The 22,396-nt window shown below is 46.5% G+C and overlaps 2 protein-coding genes across 4 annotated transcripts; one reads left to right on the top strand and one right to left on the bottom strand.

Moving 5' to 3' along the window:
- Positions 1-227: 227 nt before the first annotated feature.
- Positions 228-15,192, top strand: Znf641 (zinc finger protein 641). 3 transcript variants are annotated; one of them, XM_041642651.1, is made up of 7 exons: positions 228-350; positions 2,726-2,934; positions 3,602-3,693; positions 4,498-4,558; positions 4,859-4,988; positions 5,576-5,689; positions 6,527-15,192. In XM_041642651.1, the coding sequence occupies exons 2-7, from the start codon at positions 2,800-2,802 to the stop codon at positions 7,279-7,281; spliced, it is 1,287 nt and encodes a 428-aa protein (XP_041498585.1). In that variant the 5' UTR covers positions 228-350; positions 2,726-2,799; the 3' UTR covers positions 7,282-15,192. The 3 variants fall into 3 exon arrangements, with proteins under 3 accessions (XP_041498585.1, XP_041498588.1, XP_041498586.1); XM_041642654.1 differs by lacking the exon at positions 4,498-4,558 and having other exon boundaries at positions 234-350; positions 4,901-4,988; XM_041642652.1 differs by lacking the exon at positions 4,498-4,558 and having other exon boundaries at positions 234-350.
- A 2,735-nt stretch (positions 15,193-17,927) lies between these two features.
- Positions 17,928-18,902, bottom strand: LOC121441402 (testis-specific H1 histone-like). The gene has a single exon (XM_041642533.1). It carries the CDS (start codon positions 18,900-18,902, stop codon positions 17,928-17,930), a length of 975 nt encoding a protein of 324 aa, XP_041498467.1.
- Positions 18,903-22,396: the final 3,494 nt, after the last annotated feature.

Genomic DNA, 22,396 nt, shown 5'->3' with positions numbered 1-22,396 from the left:
AAGGCTTCCTTCGGAGTCCACTGTCTTCGGTGCTCTCTCTGGTCGGCCTTGGCTGTCGCGAGGGCAAGCAGAGGGAACCAGCCCACTTGGCCAACCGGGCGCTGTGGGTGGTCGGAGGCACCGGCTGTGGGCGGGACCCCCGGAGCAGCGCGCCCTGGGGCTGCGGCGACCCGACCACGGGTCCAGTTGTCCCCTCCGCCCGCGCCCACCCCCGCCCGCACCAAGGAGCCCCGGAAGCGGCGGGATTTCCTGTGCCCGCCCCGCGCTGGCCGCCGTCGCCTGTCGCTGGCTGTGCGGGCCGCGGGCTCGGCCGCGCCAGGCGGGAGGCAGCACCAAGGGCCCGAGCCGGGGTGAGTGTGGCCGGGACGCGGGCGGGCGAAGGGGAAGGGAGCCGGCCTGGCAGTGGGGACTGTGGCCTCGATGCTGCGTACCCGGTCCCACTGCTGTCACTCGCGCGGACGCCCGCGGCACCCTTTTTCTCACTTGCTCTAGCCTCGGCTCGAGGGAACCTGTTTTCTGGCCCCACTTTGCTCGCTCAGGTTTTGTCATGTCCCGAGTCTTCTGAAATCTGACCCTCCCCGGGGTGCTGTGATCCGGAGAGAAGAAACCTTACTCGCTGCAGGCTCGGGGCCCGGGCTGTGCCACACCCGCGGCTGGGCTACTAGAGTCACTCACGTCCCTGTGCCCTTGGGCCCCTCTTTGATACCAGGGCCCATTCTCTATCCAACAACAGAACTCGCTGGAAAAGAAAGAAAGAAAGAAAGAAAGAAAGAAAGAAAAAACTTTCTGCAGATGCCCAGCCTCCTAGGTACATAAGCAGATAACAGGAAGGAAAGCCCAAGAACCTATGCTCCGGCCAGCTTGGGATCATCCTGAACTAGGGAAAGAAAGGAGAGAAAACAGGTTCATTCTGCAGCTCAGGTGCTCGCTCTGCCATGATCTCCTTAGGGAATGCAGGGAGGTGACAGTTATCCACTCCTTCCTTTGCTCGGGTTTTGCCAGCATTTTCAAAGGTTTTTCTGTCGTCATCCAGCAGGCCCAGTGGGCTCTTCAGAAAGGCTTCCGTGCGTGGGAGGACCTTTCTGCAGAGGACATGAAGGGAAATGGGTTGGAGGCAGGTGTCCAGGTGCTAGGCTGGACTTGAAATGTGCTGAGAACTTGCGCAGGCAGTCAGAAACAAGGATGGCTTATGGAGAAGAAGGGCGATCGGTGCCCTGCGCATTTAAAACTGAGACGGACACAGGGGCTGAAATTCAGAGGAGAGCTATAATTGAAGTTTCCCCTTAGTACACTTTACTCTTTTCCTTTCTCATGAGAAGTCCTTGAAAGAGAGACCACGTAAACTGGGTATTAGTCCAAGATGCGTCCACGAGGATCTTTGGGTTTCAAAGATGAAAGAGAAATTTGTTTTTCCTGTACACTGTGCTTAGAAATTTTTGTCAAAGAAAAATAGACAAGAAAGTAAGCCGCTTGAGGTCTACTGTAGCCTTCAATTCACGTATCGAATGATCGCGTGATAGCCAAAGTAGCTACTGAAATTCTGACCCGTTCTTGGGAGATTTTTGGCGACCCTGTTTATTTGGGTATTGTATAAGAATCACAAAAATAGATTGCCAAGCAGAAAGTCATTCTCAAATGGGACCTGTCTTGTTCTATAAATGTCCAAAGAGGAGTGCAGACTTGATCGTATGCTTGGTAGGACTGATTCTTTAAAAACAAAACAACAACAACAAAACTAACCTAAATCTCTTCCTTGGGTCCAGAACCCGTTCCTTCTGTTTGATACATACAGATGTTTACAGCTGGTGTGACTGCTCAGCCTTCTGTGCTTGACAAGCAAAAAACGTGTCCATTTCCACTGACGGTGTGTGCTGTCCCTTTCTTGACTTGAATGTCTTCCAATGAGCAAATCCTGCCTTCTCCACACCATTCTTGAATGTATATAATGCATTGTGACTGGTGCCTGTCAAGCAAGTGTATCTTGTATTTCAGACCATGGGGCTGTTGATTCCCCCAAAGTTTGTGTTAATAACACACCTTCCCTGGTTTCCATATCTTGTCCAACCTCCGTTCTTTTCTGCTTTCTCCAATTACTTCAGCTCCTCACTGACCTGCAGTTTCTCTCATCAGTTAGGACTGTGTTAGGTATTTATACCTCAGCTATAGGCTCCGGGATCCTGGTTTTTCTGCTATGCTTGTATCACTGTTCATTTCCTACATATGAGTGACTGGTCACATGTCCCTTTGCTGAGGCTTTTCTTACAGGAGACGCTTTCTGAACAGGTGCTCATGACAGGTCACACCCCTGGGTGGGACGTCTAAATCAGTTGATGAGGTTGCAGTTTGTGGCATAGAATCTCTGGGTCTGCTCACTCCCATCTTTGTTGAATGCATTCCTTCCTGCATTTCCCCCACACCCACTGCACTTTGGATGGTAGAAATGCAACGGATAGCCTCTGGGTTTTCGGGATTTTTCTTTTATTTTTAAGTGAAGTTCTTGCGGTCCTCAGGGATGTACTTTATAGCACGAGGTCTCCAAAATGGCAGCACCTTGACTGTGTGGCGCTGGTCAGTTCCTTAGTTCCTCCAGAAAAGTTTTGACTCAACATCATGCTTTGTGAGTTTGTCTCCTGCTGGGCTCCTCTCACTGTCATCCTCAGCCTTCTCTGAAATGGCTTTGGCATGCCCTTCCCCCCCTTCTGTAGTTGCTTTTGGCATGTTCCAGGTCACAGTCTGTGCTTGCCGCAGAAATGCTTTCTGAACAGCCTGTAGTCCTGGGAGCAGGATGGGAGTCGACAAATGTACATCTGGATGGAGCAGAGTCCCAGATGGAGAGAGGAAACCAGGAAGAGGGCCCATGGAGAACAGCACCAGGGGCGCTGGAGCACCTTCACTGTGACCTTGAAGAGGAGCCACTGTCCCTTCAGGAGAAGTGTGAGGACACAAGTCTTCTAGTCTCTGCTCAAAAAGTAGGGTTAGATATTCCCTACCTGGCTGGATGCTTGTAATCTCATTACTTGGAGGCTAAGGTAGGAGGATTGCCACGAGTTCCAGGGTTCCAGGCCAGCCTGGGTTACATCTCCAGCAACAGTTAACTCTAAGGGCCATGGACTGAAGGACACATCTAATACCAGATCCAGCCTGTTTTTTCCTGTACTCTGCTGTCCAGTATACAGTGGGGCCCTGCATTTCCCTAACTGTGCCAATGAGCTTCTTCTGTTTCTCCCATAGTCGTTCCTCCTACATGCAAGTGCATAGTTAATGGTATTGGATGTGGGAGACACAGGAAGTGCTAGAGACTCATGATTATTGTAAAACACGGTCAATAATATGTAGGATACTTGATAAGAATCCATTCATGCTATGACTATTCCAATTCAATGTCATTAAATCCTTACAGGGTGCTTTGGAAGCACTATAAGTCTTCTAGTCTTCTAGTTGAGTGAAGGCCTCTACATTTAAATGTATACATTTGAGTTTTTACCAGGGAGCATAGATTGAGAAGGAAAATGGGCCCCAGTGCATGCTGGGACAGATGGTTTTTTTTTTTTTTTTTTTTTTTTTTTTTTAATCTCTAACAGCTCCTCTCTCCCCTTATCAGCTCAGTCTGCTCCCTATGCTCCAGCAGTTCCTCAGGAGGGCAACACTGCAGACTGGGAAATGGCAGCCGCACTTCTTGCAGCTGGATCCCAGGTGAGTTCTTTCCCCACCCTGTCTTCTCCCAAGGTCACTGCAGTTGCCTTTCTATAGCTTTGGCATCATCCCGTTGGCTGGTTAGTTCCCATGAACACTAAAGGTATGCTTATAGCCGAGTAGATTCCGTTTCTAAGGGATGTAAATTGGTTTTTAATGTTATCTGTGGGATGGGATGAGGAGTTCAGAATAACTAATTGAATTCTTTGGGGGAAGAAAATCTGTAATCAGGTATGATGGTGCCCAGCAGTAATTCCAGTCACTAGGGAGACTGAGGCACAAGTGTTGCCCAAGCCCAAGAATTTTGGGCCAGTCTGTGTAGCATGGTCAGCCCTTATCTCAAAAATAAAATTAAAAAAAAAGAAAAAATCCTGAAAGAAGTGAGAAAAGAGGGTCCGAGAAAAGCTTGGAAAGCACAAAGCAGAGGGGTGTGTAGATCTTACAGCTTTTAGGAAAAAGAAGAGAAGGAAGAAGCAGGAAGAGAGCACAAGTCTAGAGACCAGCCAGGAAAGACAGCAGCATCGCTAATAGCAACACGTGCAGAAAGCTTATCACATGCATTCTCTCCTGTGCACCTTGTATATGCTGTGTAATATGGGAGCCATGCAATCATCCTATTTTATCGTGAGAACGTTGAAGCAGAGAGAGATGGAGGCATTCGGATAATACCACTAAGATGCAGTAGAGCTAACAGTCATTTGGCTCCAGATTTTGGGCTTACCCACTGTACCGTAGCACCTGATGGGATATCATAGCATACCAGGGGAGCCAGCGTGTTTTGTTCATGTCATGTTGTGTTGACAGAGAAGGGAAGGTCGAGTGGAGGAAGGAGGCTGTGATACAGTCTGCAAGAAAGGATGAGGAGGTAAGAGGAGACTTAGTAGACACCTATAGTTAAAGAGGGAGTGATGCCTTTGTCACGGCTCTGACTTCTCATGGTCTCACACGGGAACCTCGTCTAGCGAATTATCCTCACTCACTCCTTGATCTCATTTCTTTATGCTTTTTCTCTTTACAAAGCTATGGGTCTTGCCTACTCACCTGTTGGCAGTTCTCTAGCTGGGTCCTCTCTCACCCTCCTTCCTGGACTATCTCAGCCCTTCATAGTAAGATCGTATTTTCCATCAGAGCAACTGCTGATAGACAACCTCTGTGTTTGTTTCAGGGACTGGTAACCATCAAGGATGTGTCATTGTGCTTCTCCCAGGAGGAGTGGCGGAGCCTGGATCCCTCGCAGACTGACTTTTATGGAGAATATGTCATGCAGGAAAACTGTGGGATTGTCGTCTCTCTGAGTAAGCAGGACATTCTGTGTCCTGAAAGGCTCTCCTGGGAGGGTGGGATCACCTGAGAGCTGTTGGATAGTACCTGCCTAGGAGGCTTTCGCTGGCAGGGACTCTGTCTAGGTAGACTTCCACCAAAGAAAGAATGTTGGAGATCAGCCTGAAAAAGTTGAAGCAAGGGATCTTTTTGTACATAATGGCAAATTATGGAGGGAAAAATTGAAGCTCATCTTGGTTGGGAATTTGAGACTTCTTAGAGAGCAGAGACAGGGACACCTGGAGCTAGATCCCTGGGACCTGGAGCGCCCCCATGGGAAGGTAAGGGTACTGCAGTGGAATTGACAGTGGATCTGAGGTACAGTCATGGCCAGAAGGATATGGCTTAGGAGGAGGTGAGTGGAAGACAAACTGGTTCCTTGGGAAAGAGCTTGTGGTTTTCTAGAAAAAGAAAGAGGGACTAACAGAAGTGACTGGAGGCTTCTGTCCAACTCTTCAGTCCTGGCATCCCAAGGAGGAATCTAGGGAACGGTTTTGTTCATTAATATAGAATTGCTGTTGAAATAAGCTGGTGTGTGTCTGTTTCCTTTTCTCGTGTGCAGGGTTTCCGATTCCCAAACTGGACATGCTTTCTCAGCCAGACGGAGGAGGAGAGCAGTGGGTACCTGACCCCCAGGACTTAGAAGGGAGAGATATCCTGAAGGTCACATATACAGGTGAGGACCCAGAAACCCTCTCTTGTGGTGTCGTCTTTACTGTGTCACTAAGCAAAAAGCTCAGAATTCTTACATTTCCAAAAGCAAGGCTGCGGTGCAGAAGGCATGCAAGGCAGACCCTGAAGTCAGGCTGTGTGGGCTTGGATCATAGGTCATACCTGTGAGACCTCGTTTCTAAGTTACTACAGCTAGCTATGCTAACGTGTTTGCAGAAGAGCATCAAAACGTAATAGTCATCTGATAAGAGTCGTTATTGATGCTGTAGGTCAGCGTCCATGTCACTGCAGAGATAGATGTCTTCTGAATGAATCTACTGATGCTGACAGCTGGTGACTTAACCAGCGACGACTATAGCTCATTCCTTCCCTCTCTGTCCAGATGGAGGTGTGAAGATGGGGCTGGTAGCGATGAACGGTAGTAAATACATAATGATGGTAGAAAAATAATAATGAGAGTATTTATCACTTACTGAGTGTAGATCAAGAGTGGATATAATTATCCTGAAAAGACGGATTCTAGTCTTACTGGGAGAGAGAGAAACACACACACACACACACACACACACACACACACACACACACACGGGGGGCGTTCCTGTTTTATGAACGAAATGAAGACTTACAAGGTAAAGAGTCTCAGATGAAAACTTGACTCATTTCTCTTCAAGACTAGGCTCTTGAACATCCCTGTAGCGACTGCACAACCTTGTGATTTCACACGTGCTCTTCCAGCCCCTCTGGGATAACATTTGGCACCATACAACTTTCCCTGGGACTGAGTGCTGGGATAGCATCTTCGAGTTCTCCTTCTAAGAGTGCTATTCTTCCTTCCCCATAGGAGATGGGAGCGAGCATGAAGGTGACACTCCTGAAATGGAGCCGGAAGCTCCCAGGGTGTTATCCGGTGTATCTGAAGAAACTGTTCCCTGGAATCCAGGCCAGGCTCAGAGCTGGGAGTCCATGCCTAGGGGCCCCAGAGACATGCTCCTAAGCCCACCCTTTGTTCGGGAAGACATCTTCTCAAGCCTTCTGGGTAGTGCTGAGATGGACACTCTCTTAAAGCCCCATACGTGCCCTCAGTGTGGGAAACGGTTTGTGTGGGGCTCCCATCTCACCAGGCATCAGCAAACACACACTGGGGAAAGGCCCTACAGCTGCCTCAAGTGTGAGAAAAGCTTCGGGAGAAGGCATCACCTGATTAGGCACCAGAAAACCCATCTACGTGACAAGCCAAGCAGGTGTTCTGAGTGTGGCAAGAATTTTCGATGCAACTCCCATCTGGCCAGCCACCAGAGAGTCCACGCGGAGGGTAAGTCCTACAAGGGCCAAGAGATCGGAGAGAGTCCCGGGAATGGGCAGCAGCAGCTTGCCCCACCGGTGCCAAAGTGCCATGTGTGCACCGAATGTGGGAAGAGCTTTGGCCGAAGGCACCACCTCGTGAGACACTGGCTGACCCATACTGGGGAGAAGCCCTTCCATTGCCCTCGCTGTGAGAAGAGCTTTGGTCGCAAGCACCACCTGGACAGGCACCTGCTGACCCACCAGGGACAGAGTCCTGGGAGCAGATGGGACAGAGGGACATCTGCCTTTTGAAATCCGTCTCTTCTGTAGCTATGGTCAAACCTCTCAGCCGGTTCTATCAGCAGCCACTGCCAGAGATGCCCCTCTCCTGGACCCTGATGGCCAGAGCATTTCTTACCATTTCTCAAACGAAAACAGAGTTCTTTGGGCAAAATTTTGGGAAACAGTGCAAAATCTGTGTGTGATTATTCAGCTTGAACCCACTGCCAAGAAAACAGTGGAACCAGTAGTGATGGGTGAGGTTCGTTTTCATTGGTTGGAGACTATGTTGGAGTCTAAATATTCATGCATCACCCTTGTGTGCTGATTATTTTATATCCCCTTTGAAGAGGGGATATAAAGTGAAAGGGGCCATGTCAGTATATCAAGGGCCCTGAGAACTACTGCAGTCAAATTAGTGTCTATTAATGCAATGTTTCCTAAATTTATTTGGCCTCAGGATCTATTTCAGATTCCCACAGAACTGGTGACCCTGTGAAATGTATTTCTGTCATCACTGGGTTAAAAGGCGACGAGGAAACAAGAAAGAAACAGTGACCAGACACTCAGAACCCCGATGTTGATCTATGAAAGCATGGGGGCCAGACATTGTTGTATAGGTCTATCATCTTCCCCATCATTACACGTGCCTCTCACCCTTACCTCTGAAAAACATAGAGTGGCCTTTCACTTTCTATTCTATTCTATTCTCTCTCTCTCTCTCTCTCTCTCTCTCTCTCTCTCTCTCACACACACACACACACACACACACACACACACACACACGGCTGAGGATCAGATTACAAAGCTAAAGGATGGACTTTACACCCCAAGTAGTCCAGGCCCACGCCGAAGAAAACACTATTCCCCTCAAGAGCCTTCCCTTTGTATTTGGTGTCTGTGTACGTGTGAAGAATCTTTGTGGAAAGCATGCTCAGGGCAGACTGGACTCACGAGGTGTTCTAGGATTGTGTTCTAAGGTAAGACTAGTGGGGACAGTATGCGTTTCTGTTTTTTTTTTGTAAAGGGATTCTCAGTAGAACGGTGCAATGGTGGCTTAAGTTGTGTACGTTTCCCCCGGAATTCTTGGGATGTAGACGTTTGTGGATTTGTATATCTAAGTCAGAATCTCTGTGATGAAAATTATTTTTTCCCACATAGATGGAAAGAGACTATTTTTTGTTGACTTCAAGCAAGGTGCCAGTGGGTCGTGCTCAGTGCAGTTTTGTCTTGTTTTAAGTGCTACAAGATTAGGACAGGAATAGCAGCACCAGAAGTTACTCCCATTATTCTTGTTGGATTTTCTTAGCTTCTTCAAAGGGAAGAACTGTTGTCGAGCATCTCATTCTCCCAGGAAAAGGGACTTTTGGGGAAAAGGCTGTAGCTAGGTCTGGCACTGGTGAGGGTAAAAGAGCTCTCTGAGAGGGTTCCTCTGTGTTCTGGAAATGACATTACACCGAGACTCTTGACTCTAAGGTTAGCCGCCTGCAATGTTCTCACGTCTGTTGGCTCATGAGTTGGCCACTGTTTTTCTTTTTGGTGGTGGTATTAATCTTACAATCCAACCAGTTTTATAACGTACAATTTATCTTCTATATAAGAGAAGTTTGGAGTTGGGGAGGAAAAGAGCAAAGTATGTAAAAGTGGATATTTTTCTCTTCAAGGTTTTCATGCTGTTTTTGTTTCCCCTAAAATATTCATTTCTCAAATACAGTTGGAATTAGCCAGAGAAGTAGGAGGAAGTGGTTTGCAGCAATCTAGTTGATGCAGGTACTGCTCAGAAAGATCTGGGTGAATCAGACAGAGCTCTTGGGCCCTGGGCTCAAGAGGAATTGAAATAGAGTCATGTTGCTGACTGGGCCTCCTGGTTAAGTAAGCATCCTCACATCAACTCCCTCCTGCTGCTGAGACTAGCCTTCCTTCTAGAGCCGGAATGCATTTGTCTTGTGTTCTGATGAATTCAGCAAAAGCAGACAGCCCTTTGCGAGCAGACCTTACCCTAGGCCCCAGGAACAAGGTCAGTCTGGAGTCAGTGTTGAGAAACAGAAAAATCTCCCACTTAAGTCAGTTCTGGGTAACGCCCTTTGTAGGAGAACATGTTTCAAAGGCTCATTGTGGTATCTCACACCTGTAATCCCAGCGCTTGGGAGGCAGGAGGATGGATCCCTGACTTCTGGGTTAGCAACAGCTATGTAATGAGATTCTGTCTAAAAACCAGAAGGAATTTATTCCTGCCTGACTCATGGTTGTTGTATAGATCCCCGCGTCAAGAAGTACAAGGCAAGATTCAGGACATATTTTAAGGATTAAAATCCTAAAGCTGTCCAGAGATGAGGACAGGGCTGGATCACAATACTGGAATCTGCTTACACCATCCTCTGTCCATAGGGACACGGGCACACTCACAGCTCAGCTTGCACAGCTGTCTTTAAGGGCATGCGGAAGTTACCTTCCATCTTATCAAATTATGCCTGGTGATGGCCACACTTAACCTCCAGCCTTTTCTCTCTCCTAGTCATTGCAGGGATAGGAAGTGGAGCCCCCAAAGTGTAGGTGCACCTACAGCACCCCGCTGACAGGCAGGTAGAGTCCAAGGGCTTTGTGCAAAAGGAACAGCCCTTTGGCTCATTTCCTCATCTGGCCTACCTCGGTCCAATACCACTGCCTGTGCACAAATAATAAAACAAGCAACAGCCATTAAATGAATGAATAGGTCCCTTTCCCCCCCACAGGAAACTTTCCACAGCTTCAAGCTTTCACCTTCTCAACTCTGTACCTCATGACCACACTATCCCTTTAACTTTTTGAAGTTTTGTGTGTATGAGTGTTTTGCCTGAATGGATGTATATGCACTATGTGTGTCTGATGCTCTCAGAGGTCAGACATGGGCAATGGATCTCCCAGAACTGTCATTATGGACGATTGTGATCCACCATGTGGGTGCTGGGAATGGAATCCCTGTGCTCTGCAAGAGCAACAAGTGCTCTTAAATGTCAAGTCACCTTTCCAGAGCCCTGCACTGGCCCCTTTAAATAAAATGTACCGGTGTTCTCTCTAGAAAATTGTAAATAGGGTGGTCTATAGGGAGGAGCCCATTGTGCATCCCTGTTTATGGTATGTCTTCATTATTCTGGTTATCCGCCCCTTTCATTCTCCTAGAGAAGCCTTACACAGAACTCGGTAGCCCAGAGGGTATTGCTTTCTCAAGGTGCTTTGTATTCTAGAGAGATGCTATGCTTTCAGGGGAGGTATGGGGGCCATGGTTTGGGACAAAACTTCTCCCGTCCCAACACTCCTACAAGGAAACCACTGTTTCCTGTCTCCACCAAGGGCAGTGTGAGCCCTGCCCCACACCTAGAGGTTCCTTCTGTCCCTCTTCCGCCAATCACACTGAACAGGGGTGGGTGAAACTGAGCTGAAAAGATCCCATCATTCTCTGTGTGCTCTACCACACTGTGTTTCTAAGAGTGTGGCCTTTGACCCCAATGATGTTTTTTAAAGCATGCCCTCCAGAATTGAGGACCACTGGCTGAACTCAGATTTCATCCAAGCAACGATGCTGCTTCACCCTCTAAGTGGAACATCACACTCAGGAGGCCCATCCTGGGTCCTGTCCCCTACTTTCTTTCCTTGTCCCCGACGGACTAGCGTTGGCCACCAATATCTGTAACGTCAAGTTCCTGTAATCGATTGGGACTGGAGATTTCAATATCTCATTGTTTTACACTGCAAACAAAACAACCGCTTGAGTCCACAGCTCAGGCGCTGCCACCACTTCTGCTTCCCCATAAGTGACACACTTCCTGTTCCTTCCTCACTTTTATCTGGGTTTTGAGCAATCTCACCCCTTTCCAAAGGTATCTATTCTGCCCTATTTCTGTCTCTGAGAACCTAGTTTCTTTCTCAAGTTTCTGATGAATTCCACTCCATTGTGATCCCATCTGTTCCTCTGCCCACTGCCGAGTTTCATCTTTAACTCTCCCATGCTGAGGTCAACCCGTTCTTTCCATTCCTTCCCCTAAATTTTTGGCTCAACTGGGGTAGGCAGGAAGCCCTACAAGGATGACCTAAATTGCCATATTCTAAATTTCTATTCCCTGTTCATCTCTCCAGATTTTTTTAAGGCCATGACAGAGTATTGCTAATGGGTGAGTTTGTGGGGTGAAAGGCAGGTTGTGCCTCAATCTTGACCAGCCCCCAGTTGCCCCTCCAAATCCTGCCTCAGTAACAAGTCCCCTCAGATTACCCACCTCCCAGTTTTGCTGGGTCAGAGATCAGCTTTAGAGGGCACTGCAGTGCTGCATGGAGAGGGTGGGGCCCTTGAATGAGGACAGACCTTGGACACTCCCCTCCCCAGTTCTCCACCAGTCTCAGGGCCACTCTGCAAGGGCCTGGAGTATGGAGGCCCAGGTGGTGATGACCTCCTCCAACTGACCTCAAGGCAAGTTCACAGAAGCTAGGTATTTAGGGGAAGCTAAAAGAAGCTTGAAGCTGGCTCAGGTGGAGTTAAGACACAGAGAAAGCTGGCTCTGGGGTTGCTTTGAAAGGGATGAGACAAGGGCCATAGAGGCTGACGGCTGACCCACTGATCTGTTGAGAACAAGCCCGTGGCCCTGCAGGAAGAACCTCTTTACCTCATGAGTGTAGCACAGGGCCGTAGGAACCCCGTACAATGAAAGAAGCCTAGGGGACCCTGCTGAAGGGTGGTGCTACAGATGTCTCTGAGGGTTTCTCAGGCTGATTCATGTCTCCTTGTGTTCACTCTTACTTCCCCTCAACCACTTGAGAAAACCTTTTCAACAAATCTGGTCTTTACCACCACAAGGGGAAAAAAGGACACAGATAGAAATTAGGGAATTGAGAAAAAAGGAAGGACAGCCATTGTGATCCTGAATTCATTGGGCGCAACCCTGTCTGCAACTAGCTTCAACAAATACTTGAAATTCTGACATGCTGTCTACTCCGTCCAAGCTTTCATGCTCACACCACTTCAGGTTTTAAATTCTCTTCTTTGGATCTTGTTGTGTTGTCCCTATATTAAATCCTCAGACTGCAAGTTTTCATGTTTCTGGGTGCTTGCCTTTTGGCTTTAATGAGAGTCAGCTCAACCAGATAGCTTGCCATGTTGGAGTTCCCCAGAAGTGAGAGGAGGAGAAATTTGCTAATTTGAGACCCTTGACATTCAAATAGTGTGGAAGTGGGTTCTAGACATGTAACCTTCACCAACACAGAAACAATATAAGGAAGGAGATTATAGAAAGACACAGTGGTTAGATGCCAAAGGTACGCAGAACACCTAATAGACCAGACCAGAGAAGAAAGCTTAGTGAAAACACTAAATCCACACAGCAGTGAGGGGATATTGACAGCTTCAAGAGAAAAGACACAAGCCATGCTGTGATGGCTCTTCTTAGTTGTCATCTTGACTACATCTGGAATCAACTCTAAAGCCCAAGTGGCCGGGTACATTGCTAACATTTTTGTTCTTAAGTAAATCATCTGAAGTAAGACAAACATCTGCTTTTAATTCAGATCTTTTGAGTAGGAAGATCCCCCCTTTAATCTGGGCAACACCTTCTGATGGCAGCCAAGTCCCAATGGGAACTTTTGTAATTAAAAGCCAGAAGAGATTGAGGCAATGTACTCCAAGATCTAAAATCAAGCCACAAATGCCAACCCAGACCACTTTACTTAGCAAAGCTATCTGCTTTGGTTGAAGCATAAAGAAAAACATTTTATGAGAACACACACAACATACACATGCACACACAAACACAATCACGCACGCACACACACACGTTCTTTCTGACTTACAGAGAATACCAGATTACTGCAGACTGAAGAGAGGAATAAACACAGCAAAAAGGTCAAATAAAAAAAAAAAATGAAGCTGCCGGGCGGTGGTGGCGCACGCCTTTAATCCCAGCACTCGGGAGGCAGAGGCAGGCGGATCTCTGGGAGTTCGAGGCCAGCCTGGTCTACAAGAGCTAGTTCCAGGACAGGAACCAAAAGCTACGGAGAAACCCTGTCTCGAAAAATCAAAAAAAAAAAAAAATGAAGCTATATTTACTGAAACACAAAATCGGACTATGAACACAAACAGGAAAAAGAACGATACACGCTGTTCTCAATTATAGCTTTACATAACCCAGCCTGTTAGTCTGTGTCTTTCCTATTGAGGAATTGAGACCATCTGCACTGAGAGTCCTCAAGGAGCAGTGTTTGCTGACTCCTGTTAGTTTTTTTTTATGGTGTGGGGTTCCCTCCCCATGTCTTTTGATTTGCTGTCATGGGATTATTTATTCCTATGTTTTCTTGGGTGTTTCTCTTGCAGCTTTTAAATTTTCTTTCTCTTATGTGGTTAGTGTTCTAATTATATGTTGTGAAAATTTATTTTCTAGTCTGGTCTTTTTGGTGCTAATTATGCTTCTTATACCTTGGTAGGGATTTTCTCCTTTAGGTCAGAGAAATTTTCTTCATTGATTTTGTTGAACATATTTTCTGTGCCTTTGGCCTGGATTTCTAGGTCCTCAATTCCTGTTATTCTTAGACTTAGTCTTTTCACAGTATCTCAGATTTCCTGAATGCTTTGTGCCTGTTTGTTTTTTTAAAAAAATTTAACATTTTCTTTGACTAAGGAATCTATCTTTTCTATCTTGTGCTCAATCCCTAAGATTTTTCTCTTGTATGTTGTAGTAGTGTGAACGCAATTGTCCTCATAAGCTCATAGAAAGTGGGACTAACAGGAGGTGTGGCTTTGTTGTTGGAGGAAGTGTGTCACTGTGAGGGTGGGCTTTGAGGTTTCATATATGGTCAAGTCATGCCCAGTATCTCAGGCCACTTCCTGTTACCCATATATCAAGATGTAAAACTCTCAGCTCCTCCAGCACCACGTCTGCCTGCATGCTGCCATGTCCCATCGTGATGAAGACACAACAATAATTTTTTTATAAGAGTTACCATAGTCATGATGTCTCTTCATCGCAACAGAAACTCTAAAACATATGTCTCGTATTCTGTTGGTGAGACAGACTTTGTTTCACGTCCTAAAATTTTAATCTCCAGTTTTACCTCAATTTGGGTTTTCTTTAATTTTAATTTCAGACACTCAACTGTTTCATTCACTTCCTTCCACTGTTTATGCTTTCACAGACTTTATTAAGGGGTTGATTGATCTCCTCTTTGTGGTTTTTAAGCGTATTCATAATAGCTGTTTGAAGGCTTGGCTTGTGCTTCAGCTGTCTTGCTTTTCAGGAACTTTTCTGTAGGAGAGTTGCTGGACTCTGGCGGAGGCTTATAGGTTAGGGTGGTGTGGGTGTGGTTTCTCAGTGGCATCTAGGTTTCTAGATTTGTGGATATCCATGATTGTAGGTGTTGATATATGGTCTTTGTAGGGTCGAGGGCTCTGTTACTTGGTTCTGTCACCTGCTCTGGATCTGAGGAAACTGTGGTGACTATGGGTTGTCTCATAGGGAGTACTTCTGAGTCCCTGCCACTAGGGTTCCTGGGGGTTCCTGTAGAATGTGTTTCTAGATATTTGGGGCTGGCGTAAAGGAATGGGCTTGGACTAAGAGAGTAAAGGTCTGGAAGTGTCTATAGGGAGAAGGGAACGGGTCTGCCACAAGAGTTAACAAAGCCCTCAGAGAGGGAAGTCAGAGAGCAAGCAGTGGTCGTACACAGTGCCGTGAGTGGTCTTACACAGGGCTGTGAGTGGTCTTACACAGTGCCGTGAGTGGTCTTACAGGGCTGGGAATGATACAGCTGTCTTTGAGTCATTTCTGCTCCTGTCATTAACCTCTCACCCATATGTAGTAACAAGGGTGGCGGGGCTGTGTCCTCAGCACCCCGGCTGCCTGGCTAGCTTATGCCCGAAATAACAACACACAAACTGTATTCATTTAATCACTGCTTGGCCCATTTCTATCTAGCCTCTTCTAGGCTAATTCTCACATATTAATTTAGCCCATTTCTAATCATCTGTGTAGCGCCCCTAGGTGCGCTTACCGGGAAGATTCTACCTATGTCCATCCTGGGTCGGAGCTTCATCGCGTGTGTCTGCCTGGGAGCTGGGAGCATGGTGTCTCCCTGAGGCGTCTGCTCCCGAGAGGAGAGCTGGGGAGTCTGAGCTCACTTGCTCTTCCTCCCAGCATTCTGTTCTGTTTACTCCTCCCACCTATCTTCTAACCAATGAGGGCCAAGCAGTTTCTTTTTATTTAACCAATGACCTTCCTCCATCACCCATATTATTGTAGCCTCAATAAAACTCATTGATTCACCAAGTTGGACTGAGGTTGTAGCCTCACTTTGATCTGTCATGATTTTTTATCTGGGGTAAACAGATATTTGTTCTTGTCTCCCCAGGAATAGCTTCACATAAATGTTCACTACAATGCTACTCCCAATAATAATCTGATTATCATTGTATTAAACAAGCGAGTTAAGAGGAAAGCCAAGAATTGAGGATAAAGACATTTACTTCCTTGTTCTGATTAAAATAACCAAAAGTTTCCGTGCAATGTATATTAAAAAATGGAGATTATGACTTATTCATTTTAGTGTTCTCAGGATAGGACCCAGAGTATTGCATTAATGACTGGATTGAGGGATATAATTAGCTATTTGGAGGAAGTCCTTTGGTAGAGCACTCAGATAGCCCAATGAGCTGGGCAGCCCGAATTGAGTTCATGAGTTCCTGTATTTCCCTAAAACAGTTACTCCAGAGTTCATCAATGAAAATAAATGGAATAATCATCTTAGTCCAGACAGGCTGAGGGTTTGGATCTCCTATTTGCTACTGGTTCTGATCAAGGTAATATAAGGTTGATTAAGTTGTACTGAATGGAATTTTGCTTAAACAGTAATAATAGAAGTGTGGTGGATTCTAGGAAAAATAGATGAGTGACCAGAGTCATTAACAGGTTATTGTAGGTAGAAATGATTCAAGATCTGTATTTGGGGGGTTTAAAACCCAGGACTAGAAGTGTATGCCGTAACCTCCAGCCATAAGGGCTTTTAGTTTTGCTGTGTGTCCAGTAGACAATGTTCCTCCCTCCAGATCGACCCTATTCTCACTCCCGTTGCTTCACTTGGCCATTCACATTCAAGTGCTCAGAACTGCAGATGTGGGGGTTCACACTTCAGATCACATGCACGGGAGACACGCGGCCAGTGCTTTTCTGATTTGGCTTTGGTGAATTTAACATGGTCATTCCTGTGCACGAAAGGAAGTTCACAGTAGCGTGCTTTCCTATACATGACATGAGTGTAGCCGGGCGGTGGTGGCGCACGCCTAAAAATCCCAGCACTCGGGAGGCAGAGGCAGGCGGATCTCTGGGAGTTCGAGGCCAGCCTGGTCTACAAGAGCTAGTTCTGGGATTGGCACCAAAGCTACAGAGAAACCCTGTCTTGAAAAAACCAAAACAAACAAACAAACAAACAAACAAGAAAACATAACATGAGTGCATACTGATTGAATTTTCCCTTGTGGAAGATGAAGTTTCTCCTGGGAAAATCACAGCCAGCTATACAGCTGGAGAAAGCGCCCATGTCCACTATGACCTTTTTTTCAAGAATAAAAAACCCCAGCAGCATCCCTTCTCTCACTTATCTGGCTTCACGTGGAGGCAGACTGTCTGTGTCTTAACACCTTCCTTATCCAGGAAGTTAGAGTCACAGCTGTGGCAAGAGAATGGCTCCTGCTACCCATCACCCTCGCATGCAGAGCTAAAACATACTATGCTCACTCTAGGCTCACTGCGCCCAGAGTAGACTTGTTCTAGAAAAGTGCACGAGCGAAGTGTTCCTTCTGGCCTCTGTCTTGCCTGCACCTCTCATAAGCGTGTTGTCAATATTAGCAATTTCCCCTCTGAGATTCACACTTTCCCAGCTCTCAATTCCCCTCTGCTGAATTTCCCTACATCCAGTCCTCACTATGAGGTTTAGTCCTTTTTCACCCCCCTGACACTGTGTAACAATCCCAATATTTTACAAAGAAACAATTCAAGACCACAGGTGCTTAGGTGAAAGGCATGGCTAAGGTCAGAAGAGCAGAGCTCTGACTGGAACCTGGAGTGTTCTAAGTCGCCATCCGGTCCTTCTCTGCGGACACCAGCGCCCCATCGAAAACCACTTACACACACTTACACTAGTTACACACGCTTGTCCCGAACGCCTACGCTGTGCCACACCCCATGCTGAATGCTTTCACCCTCCACCTCATTTAACCTTGCATTCGCATCCAAGGTTTTATATACTGTATATAAAATACTGTAATTCAGGATAAAAGCTACAAATTCACTCTAATCAAGTTTTACCCTAAAATTAAAGATCATGTCTGAATTATTCAGAGGTTATTCTTCTCTTGTCCTCCTCTCAAAGACTCATTGAGGATTTGATGGTGCTCCTGGCGGGCATTGTTGTGTAGCCCTAGTGATTTCTCTCTTCCTATTTCCTTTCTTTATGAAAGGTCCCGTGGGAATAGCAGAGTCTCAATTCCCCCTCCCCTCCCCTTCCAAGCCCCTGCTCTAGATCTCACCTCCACACCCACCCTTTTCCCTTCCAGTGGCGAGCAAGAGGAAACACAGACACAGGAAGGTCTTGTAAATAGCTTCAATGAAAGAGAGTTACTCTCCTTGGAGCCTGTCTGGAAAGGAAACAGCGCCCAGAAAACAGCTTCGGCATTAAGGATTCCTCGAGCACCCAGGACTGTTGCTTTTCGCAGAAGCCTTGGTGCGTGCTTTTCCTTGTAGGTTGGAAACACTGTTAACTATAGCCACAGCTGGTTTCTGGATGGTTCGTTTTACCACCCTCTCAGGTTCCTGCCTCTTCTTGTCCCTGGATTTCGAGTTTGGCCGGCTCTCATTTTTAGATCGAGACCTGCCGTCTTCTCTTGAAGGTCCTGCTCTGATGTTGTCCATTGCCCTGGCCCTGGCCCTGGTTTGCATCCTGGTTCCCATATGGGCCTCTTCTCTGGTGTTTGTGCACTCCTGCTCCCGGTCCTGGACACACTCCTGTGTCCTGGTCCTGGCACAAGCCTGTTCCTTGCCCCTGGCACAAGCCTGTTCCTGGGCCCTGGCACACACGTGGTCCATAACTCTAGACCTTGCCCTTGACCTTGCCCTTGACCTGACTCTTGTCCTAACCATTGATCTGGTTATCCTGGACTTTGCCTTCAAAGTCCTAGAATTGTGTCTCCAGCATTCTCTGGCCTTCTTGGCTGCCTTGCGACGCGATCGGGGTCTGCGTGGTCTCGGGGCTCGAGATCGGGATTGGGGCAGGGTCTTCCTTGAAGAGCAGCGGCCCATCACCAGCCCGGACTGTCCCACTTTTCTCCTCGGTTTTGTAACCTTCCAGACCCTGAAGTAGCCTGCAGCATTGCTGCCACTGACCCTCAGAAGCGTACCCCTCTCAGACCTGTCGTGGCAGTTGATCTTCCGGCTCACTTCATAGCCAGCATTTCCCAGCTCCTTCTTGAGCTCTGCCAGAGTCAGCCTCCGGTGGCCAGCGATGGCCCTGAGCAGTAGCTGGGACACCCTGAGCACTGAGTGTGGGTCCCGCCTGGCCGGTGTCCTCGGGTTTCTCTCTGTTGGCTGCTGAATCTGGATCGTAATTTCTGCGCCTTGGGTTTCCCCTCTGGGCTGGGCCCCCTCAGCCATGGGACCCTCTTCCCCCATTGAGGGGCCAACTACTGTGATCTGGCCTCAGGACTTACAAAGTGTGGAGCTCTGGGGCACTCACGTCACAAAGGGGGGCCCAGCCCCCCCCACCCCCCCACCCCCCACCCCCCACCCCCCACCCCCCCACCCCCCCACCCCCCACCCACCCCACCCCCCCACCCACCCCACCCCCGCTCGCGCCCTGGTAGGAGGACAGATACAGCTTGCCTGCACTCTGATCTCCTTTTACTTCTGCCTCCCCCCACCCCCAGTTCTTCAGAGCTGCTTGACTCTCCCCTCCAGGGATTTGATCTGGGTCGGTTCCTGCAGGAGTTCTTATCTTTCTTGTACTGTGCTAACACCCACCCAAGAAAAGAGGAGCTGCCCCCAACCCACACCAAGAAACCAATATGATGTGTGTAAAAAGGAAAAGAGGATCCAAGAAACAAAAGCCCAGCCTCCTCCACCACCCCCCACTGCCACCTCTGCACTTATGTCTCAAAGCAACCTGGCAGTGGAAGGAGCCCAAGGGCAGGAGAGAAAGAAACTCTTCTGTGGCCTCCCTGCTGTTCAGGTTCTCACCATGGGAAGGTGAGAGGCCTCCTTCCCCTAGGCAGGATGGCCAGACCCAACCAGGTTTCGAATCCCCGGAAAATACTTTCTTGGATTGCCTATCCACTCTACTTTTTTCCCTGCCTAGACAAACTTTCAAGTTCCTGCTAAAATTCTTTCTCCAAAACTGAAGCTCTCTAGGCCAATTGATCCTTCTTAATTACCACAACCACAATTATTTCTGTAATCCTATGCGCTTTTTTGGTTTTGTTTTTAATTTGGTATGTAAGGGTACAATGCATGTAATAAATTTTAGGAAAGAAAAAAACCTGGATTTTGGTTAGGAGACATAGGTCCATAAACACAGAACGCTACTCTAACATAGAAGATGTGGTAGTCTAACACCTCAAGCTAAAACGCCAACTGAAAACCAAGCCAAAAGCTTCACTATGATGAAATACGTCCTAAGATTTTTCTGCTTAGGTGTGTTACTTTCCTGGCTGGTTTCATGTCATCTTGATACAAGCTAGAGGCAACCCAGAGGAAGGAACCTCACCTGGATAAATGCCTTGATGGGATCCAGCTGTAAGGCATTTTCACAATTAGTGATTGTCTTGGGGTTTCTAGGGCTGTGAAGAGACACCATGACCATGGAATCTCTCATCAAGGAAAACATTTAATTGGGTGGCTTATGGTTTAAGAGGTTTGGTCCATTATCATCATGGCAGGCCATGGAGGTTTGTAGGCCAACATGGTGCTAGAAAAGGAGCTGAGAGTGAAGAAGGAGCTACATCTTGATCCTGTAGGCAACAGGAAGTAGTCTGAGATACTGAGATACTTGAGCATATATGAGACCTCAAAGTCTACCTCCACAATGACACACTTCCTCCAACGAGGGCATACCTATTCCAACAAAGCCACATCTCCCATAATGCTATTCCCTATGAGCTTATAAGGGCCAATTACATTCAAACTACTACAGGGATCAAGAGGGGAAGGCCCAGCCCATGGTGGGTGGGACCGTCCCTGGGCTGGTGGTCCTAGGTTCCACACAAAAGCAGACTGAACAAGCCCTGCAGAGCAAGTCAGTAAGCAGCACTCCTCCGTGGACTCTGCATCAGCTCCTGCCTCCAGGATCCTGCCCTGTTTGACTTCCTGTTCTGCTTTCCTTGGGTGATGAACAGCAATGCTGAGTCTAAGTCTAATAAACACTTTCCTCCCCAACTTGGTTTTTGGTCATGGTGTTTCATATGAGCAATAGAAATCTTAATTAAGACAGTTACTTTTAATTAACTTTTTTAATTTTGAAGTCATCATGAAAGAGGGTTTACATTATGGCATCCTCATACATAAACTTCGTACATTTTTCTTGTTCATCCCCCTTCCCTAGTGCCCATTCCCTTGCCTTCTTCCTGGTTTCTGTTGGAGAGGGCTGCTTGTTGGTTCCCGGCTGCCAGACTAGCTTAGACCCAAAATAATCACACAGAAACTCTAGTAATTGAATTACTGCTTGGCCATTAGCTCTAGCTTCTTATAGGCAAGTCTTAACATATATATATATATATATATATATATATATATATATATATATATATATAATTTAACCCATTTCTATTAATCTGTATATTGCCCCGTGGCTGTGTCTTACCGGATAAAGTTCCCATTGTCTATCTCCAGTGTCTCCATGGCTTCTCTCTAAATCCGACCTTCTCTTCACATGCTATAGGCTAAGCCAGTTTCTTTATTCATTAACCAATAAAAACAACACATAGACGAAAGGATCTCCCACACCATTTCCCCTTTTCTGTTTAAACAAAAAGGAAGGCTTTATCTTTAACATAGTAAAATTACATATAACAAAACAATTATCAAACAAGAATTTCAGTTACAATATTTATATCTACTTCATCTTTTATCATAACCAAGGAAAACTATAACTATAAATTCTTCAACTCCATCAAAGACTCCAGAAGCATATAATATTACCTAAGTAAGTAGGAAATGCACTGCAAGCAACTTCCAAAATTCTAGAATTGACAGAGACATCTCGCTACCTGGACAGTCACCCAAAGTTCTTCTGTACCACTAAGGCATACATCTTCAGCCTACAGGCCCATAGTACCCAGCAGATTTTTTTCCATGACGCAGGAAATTTCAAAGACAGTTCTGCCTATACTGGCAGTTTGTCCATCATACTTTTCTGAGTCCTGCAGAATGTCTCACAGACTCTTTCATGAATCAGGAACCCCAAAGGATCATCTCACCTTCAGGCAAGTTTAGCAGTCATTTCTCTGCGGGTCCTCAAGTCCAGTTTATCAAGCAGTCTAGGCAAGAGCAGTTTCTTGCCAAATGATCAACCAACTCCATAAGGAGCCTTTTCAATACACATCTTCCTCTTGAAGTAATTGGTGCTGCCAGGAGCAGATGTGTCTCAGTGTCATAAAAAGTCTTAAGTTTTCAAACGTTTTAGTTGCCATATTCTGAAGGTCTCTGAAATTTTGAAGAATACCTATCTAACTGAAATATATCTCTATACATCTAGAAAATCTAACTAACATGACTACAAACTTGACTATTATAGATGATTATCTATTAACCTATATTTCTTAATTGTACATTATTTTTAAAATGAACTATGCAATCACAATACCTTAATCACAAGCAGAAATATACATATAAAAACTTTACTGCTCTTTTCTCCTGCTTGTGACCTGCGCTGTAAACCTCTGTCCCCTGGTCTTCCTTATGATAGACTATATCCCTAAACCACAAGCCAGAATAAACCCTTTCTCTCTGATGTTGCCTTTGTCTGAGCATTTTATCACAGCAGGGGAAAAACACACACACAAAAAAACCAAGACAAGCACTGATATCAGTCCTGAATAAAGACATAAAACAAAAAACTACAGACTAACTTACCTGATGTATATGTATATATGCAA

This window comes from Microtus oregoni, unplaced genomic scaffold, assembly GCF_018167655.1.
Source record: "Microtus oregoni isolate MIOR12 unplaced genomic scaffold, Mior012 000077F_ref0000221, whole genome shotgun sequence".
In the NCBI taxonomy this organism is placed as follows: Eukaryota; Metazoa; Chordata; class Mammalia; order Rodentia; family Cricetidae; genus Microtus; species Microtus oregoni.
The sequence above is the reverse complement of the archived record's forward strand: the minus strand, read 5'-3'. Positions and strand labels throughout refer to the sequence as shown.

What these genes read in the sequence shown, in the direction of transcription:
- Znf641 (XM_041642651.1), top strand. Translation starts at nt 2,800, where the DNA reads ATGTACATCTGGATGGAGCAGAGTCCCAGATGGAGAGAGGAAACCAGG. An exon ending in TTCTTGCAGCTGGATCCCAG is followed by an intron (nt 3,694 to 4,497) that starts GTGAGTTCTTTC and finishes TTGTGTTGACAG; the next exon opens with AGAAGGGAAGGTCGAGTGGA. An exon ending in CCTGAAGGTCACATATACAG is followed by an intron (nt 5,690 to 6,526) that starts GTGAGGACCCAG and finishes CCTTCCCCATAG; the next exon opens with GAGATGGGAGCGAGCATGAA.
- LOC121441402 (XM_041642533.1), bottom strand. Translation starts at nt 18,902, where the DNA reads ATGGCTGAGGGGGCCCAGCCCAGAGGGGAAACCCAAGGCGCAGAAATT.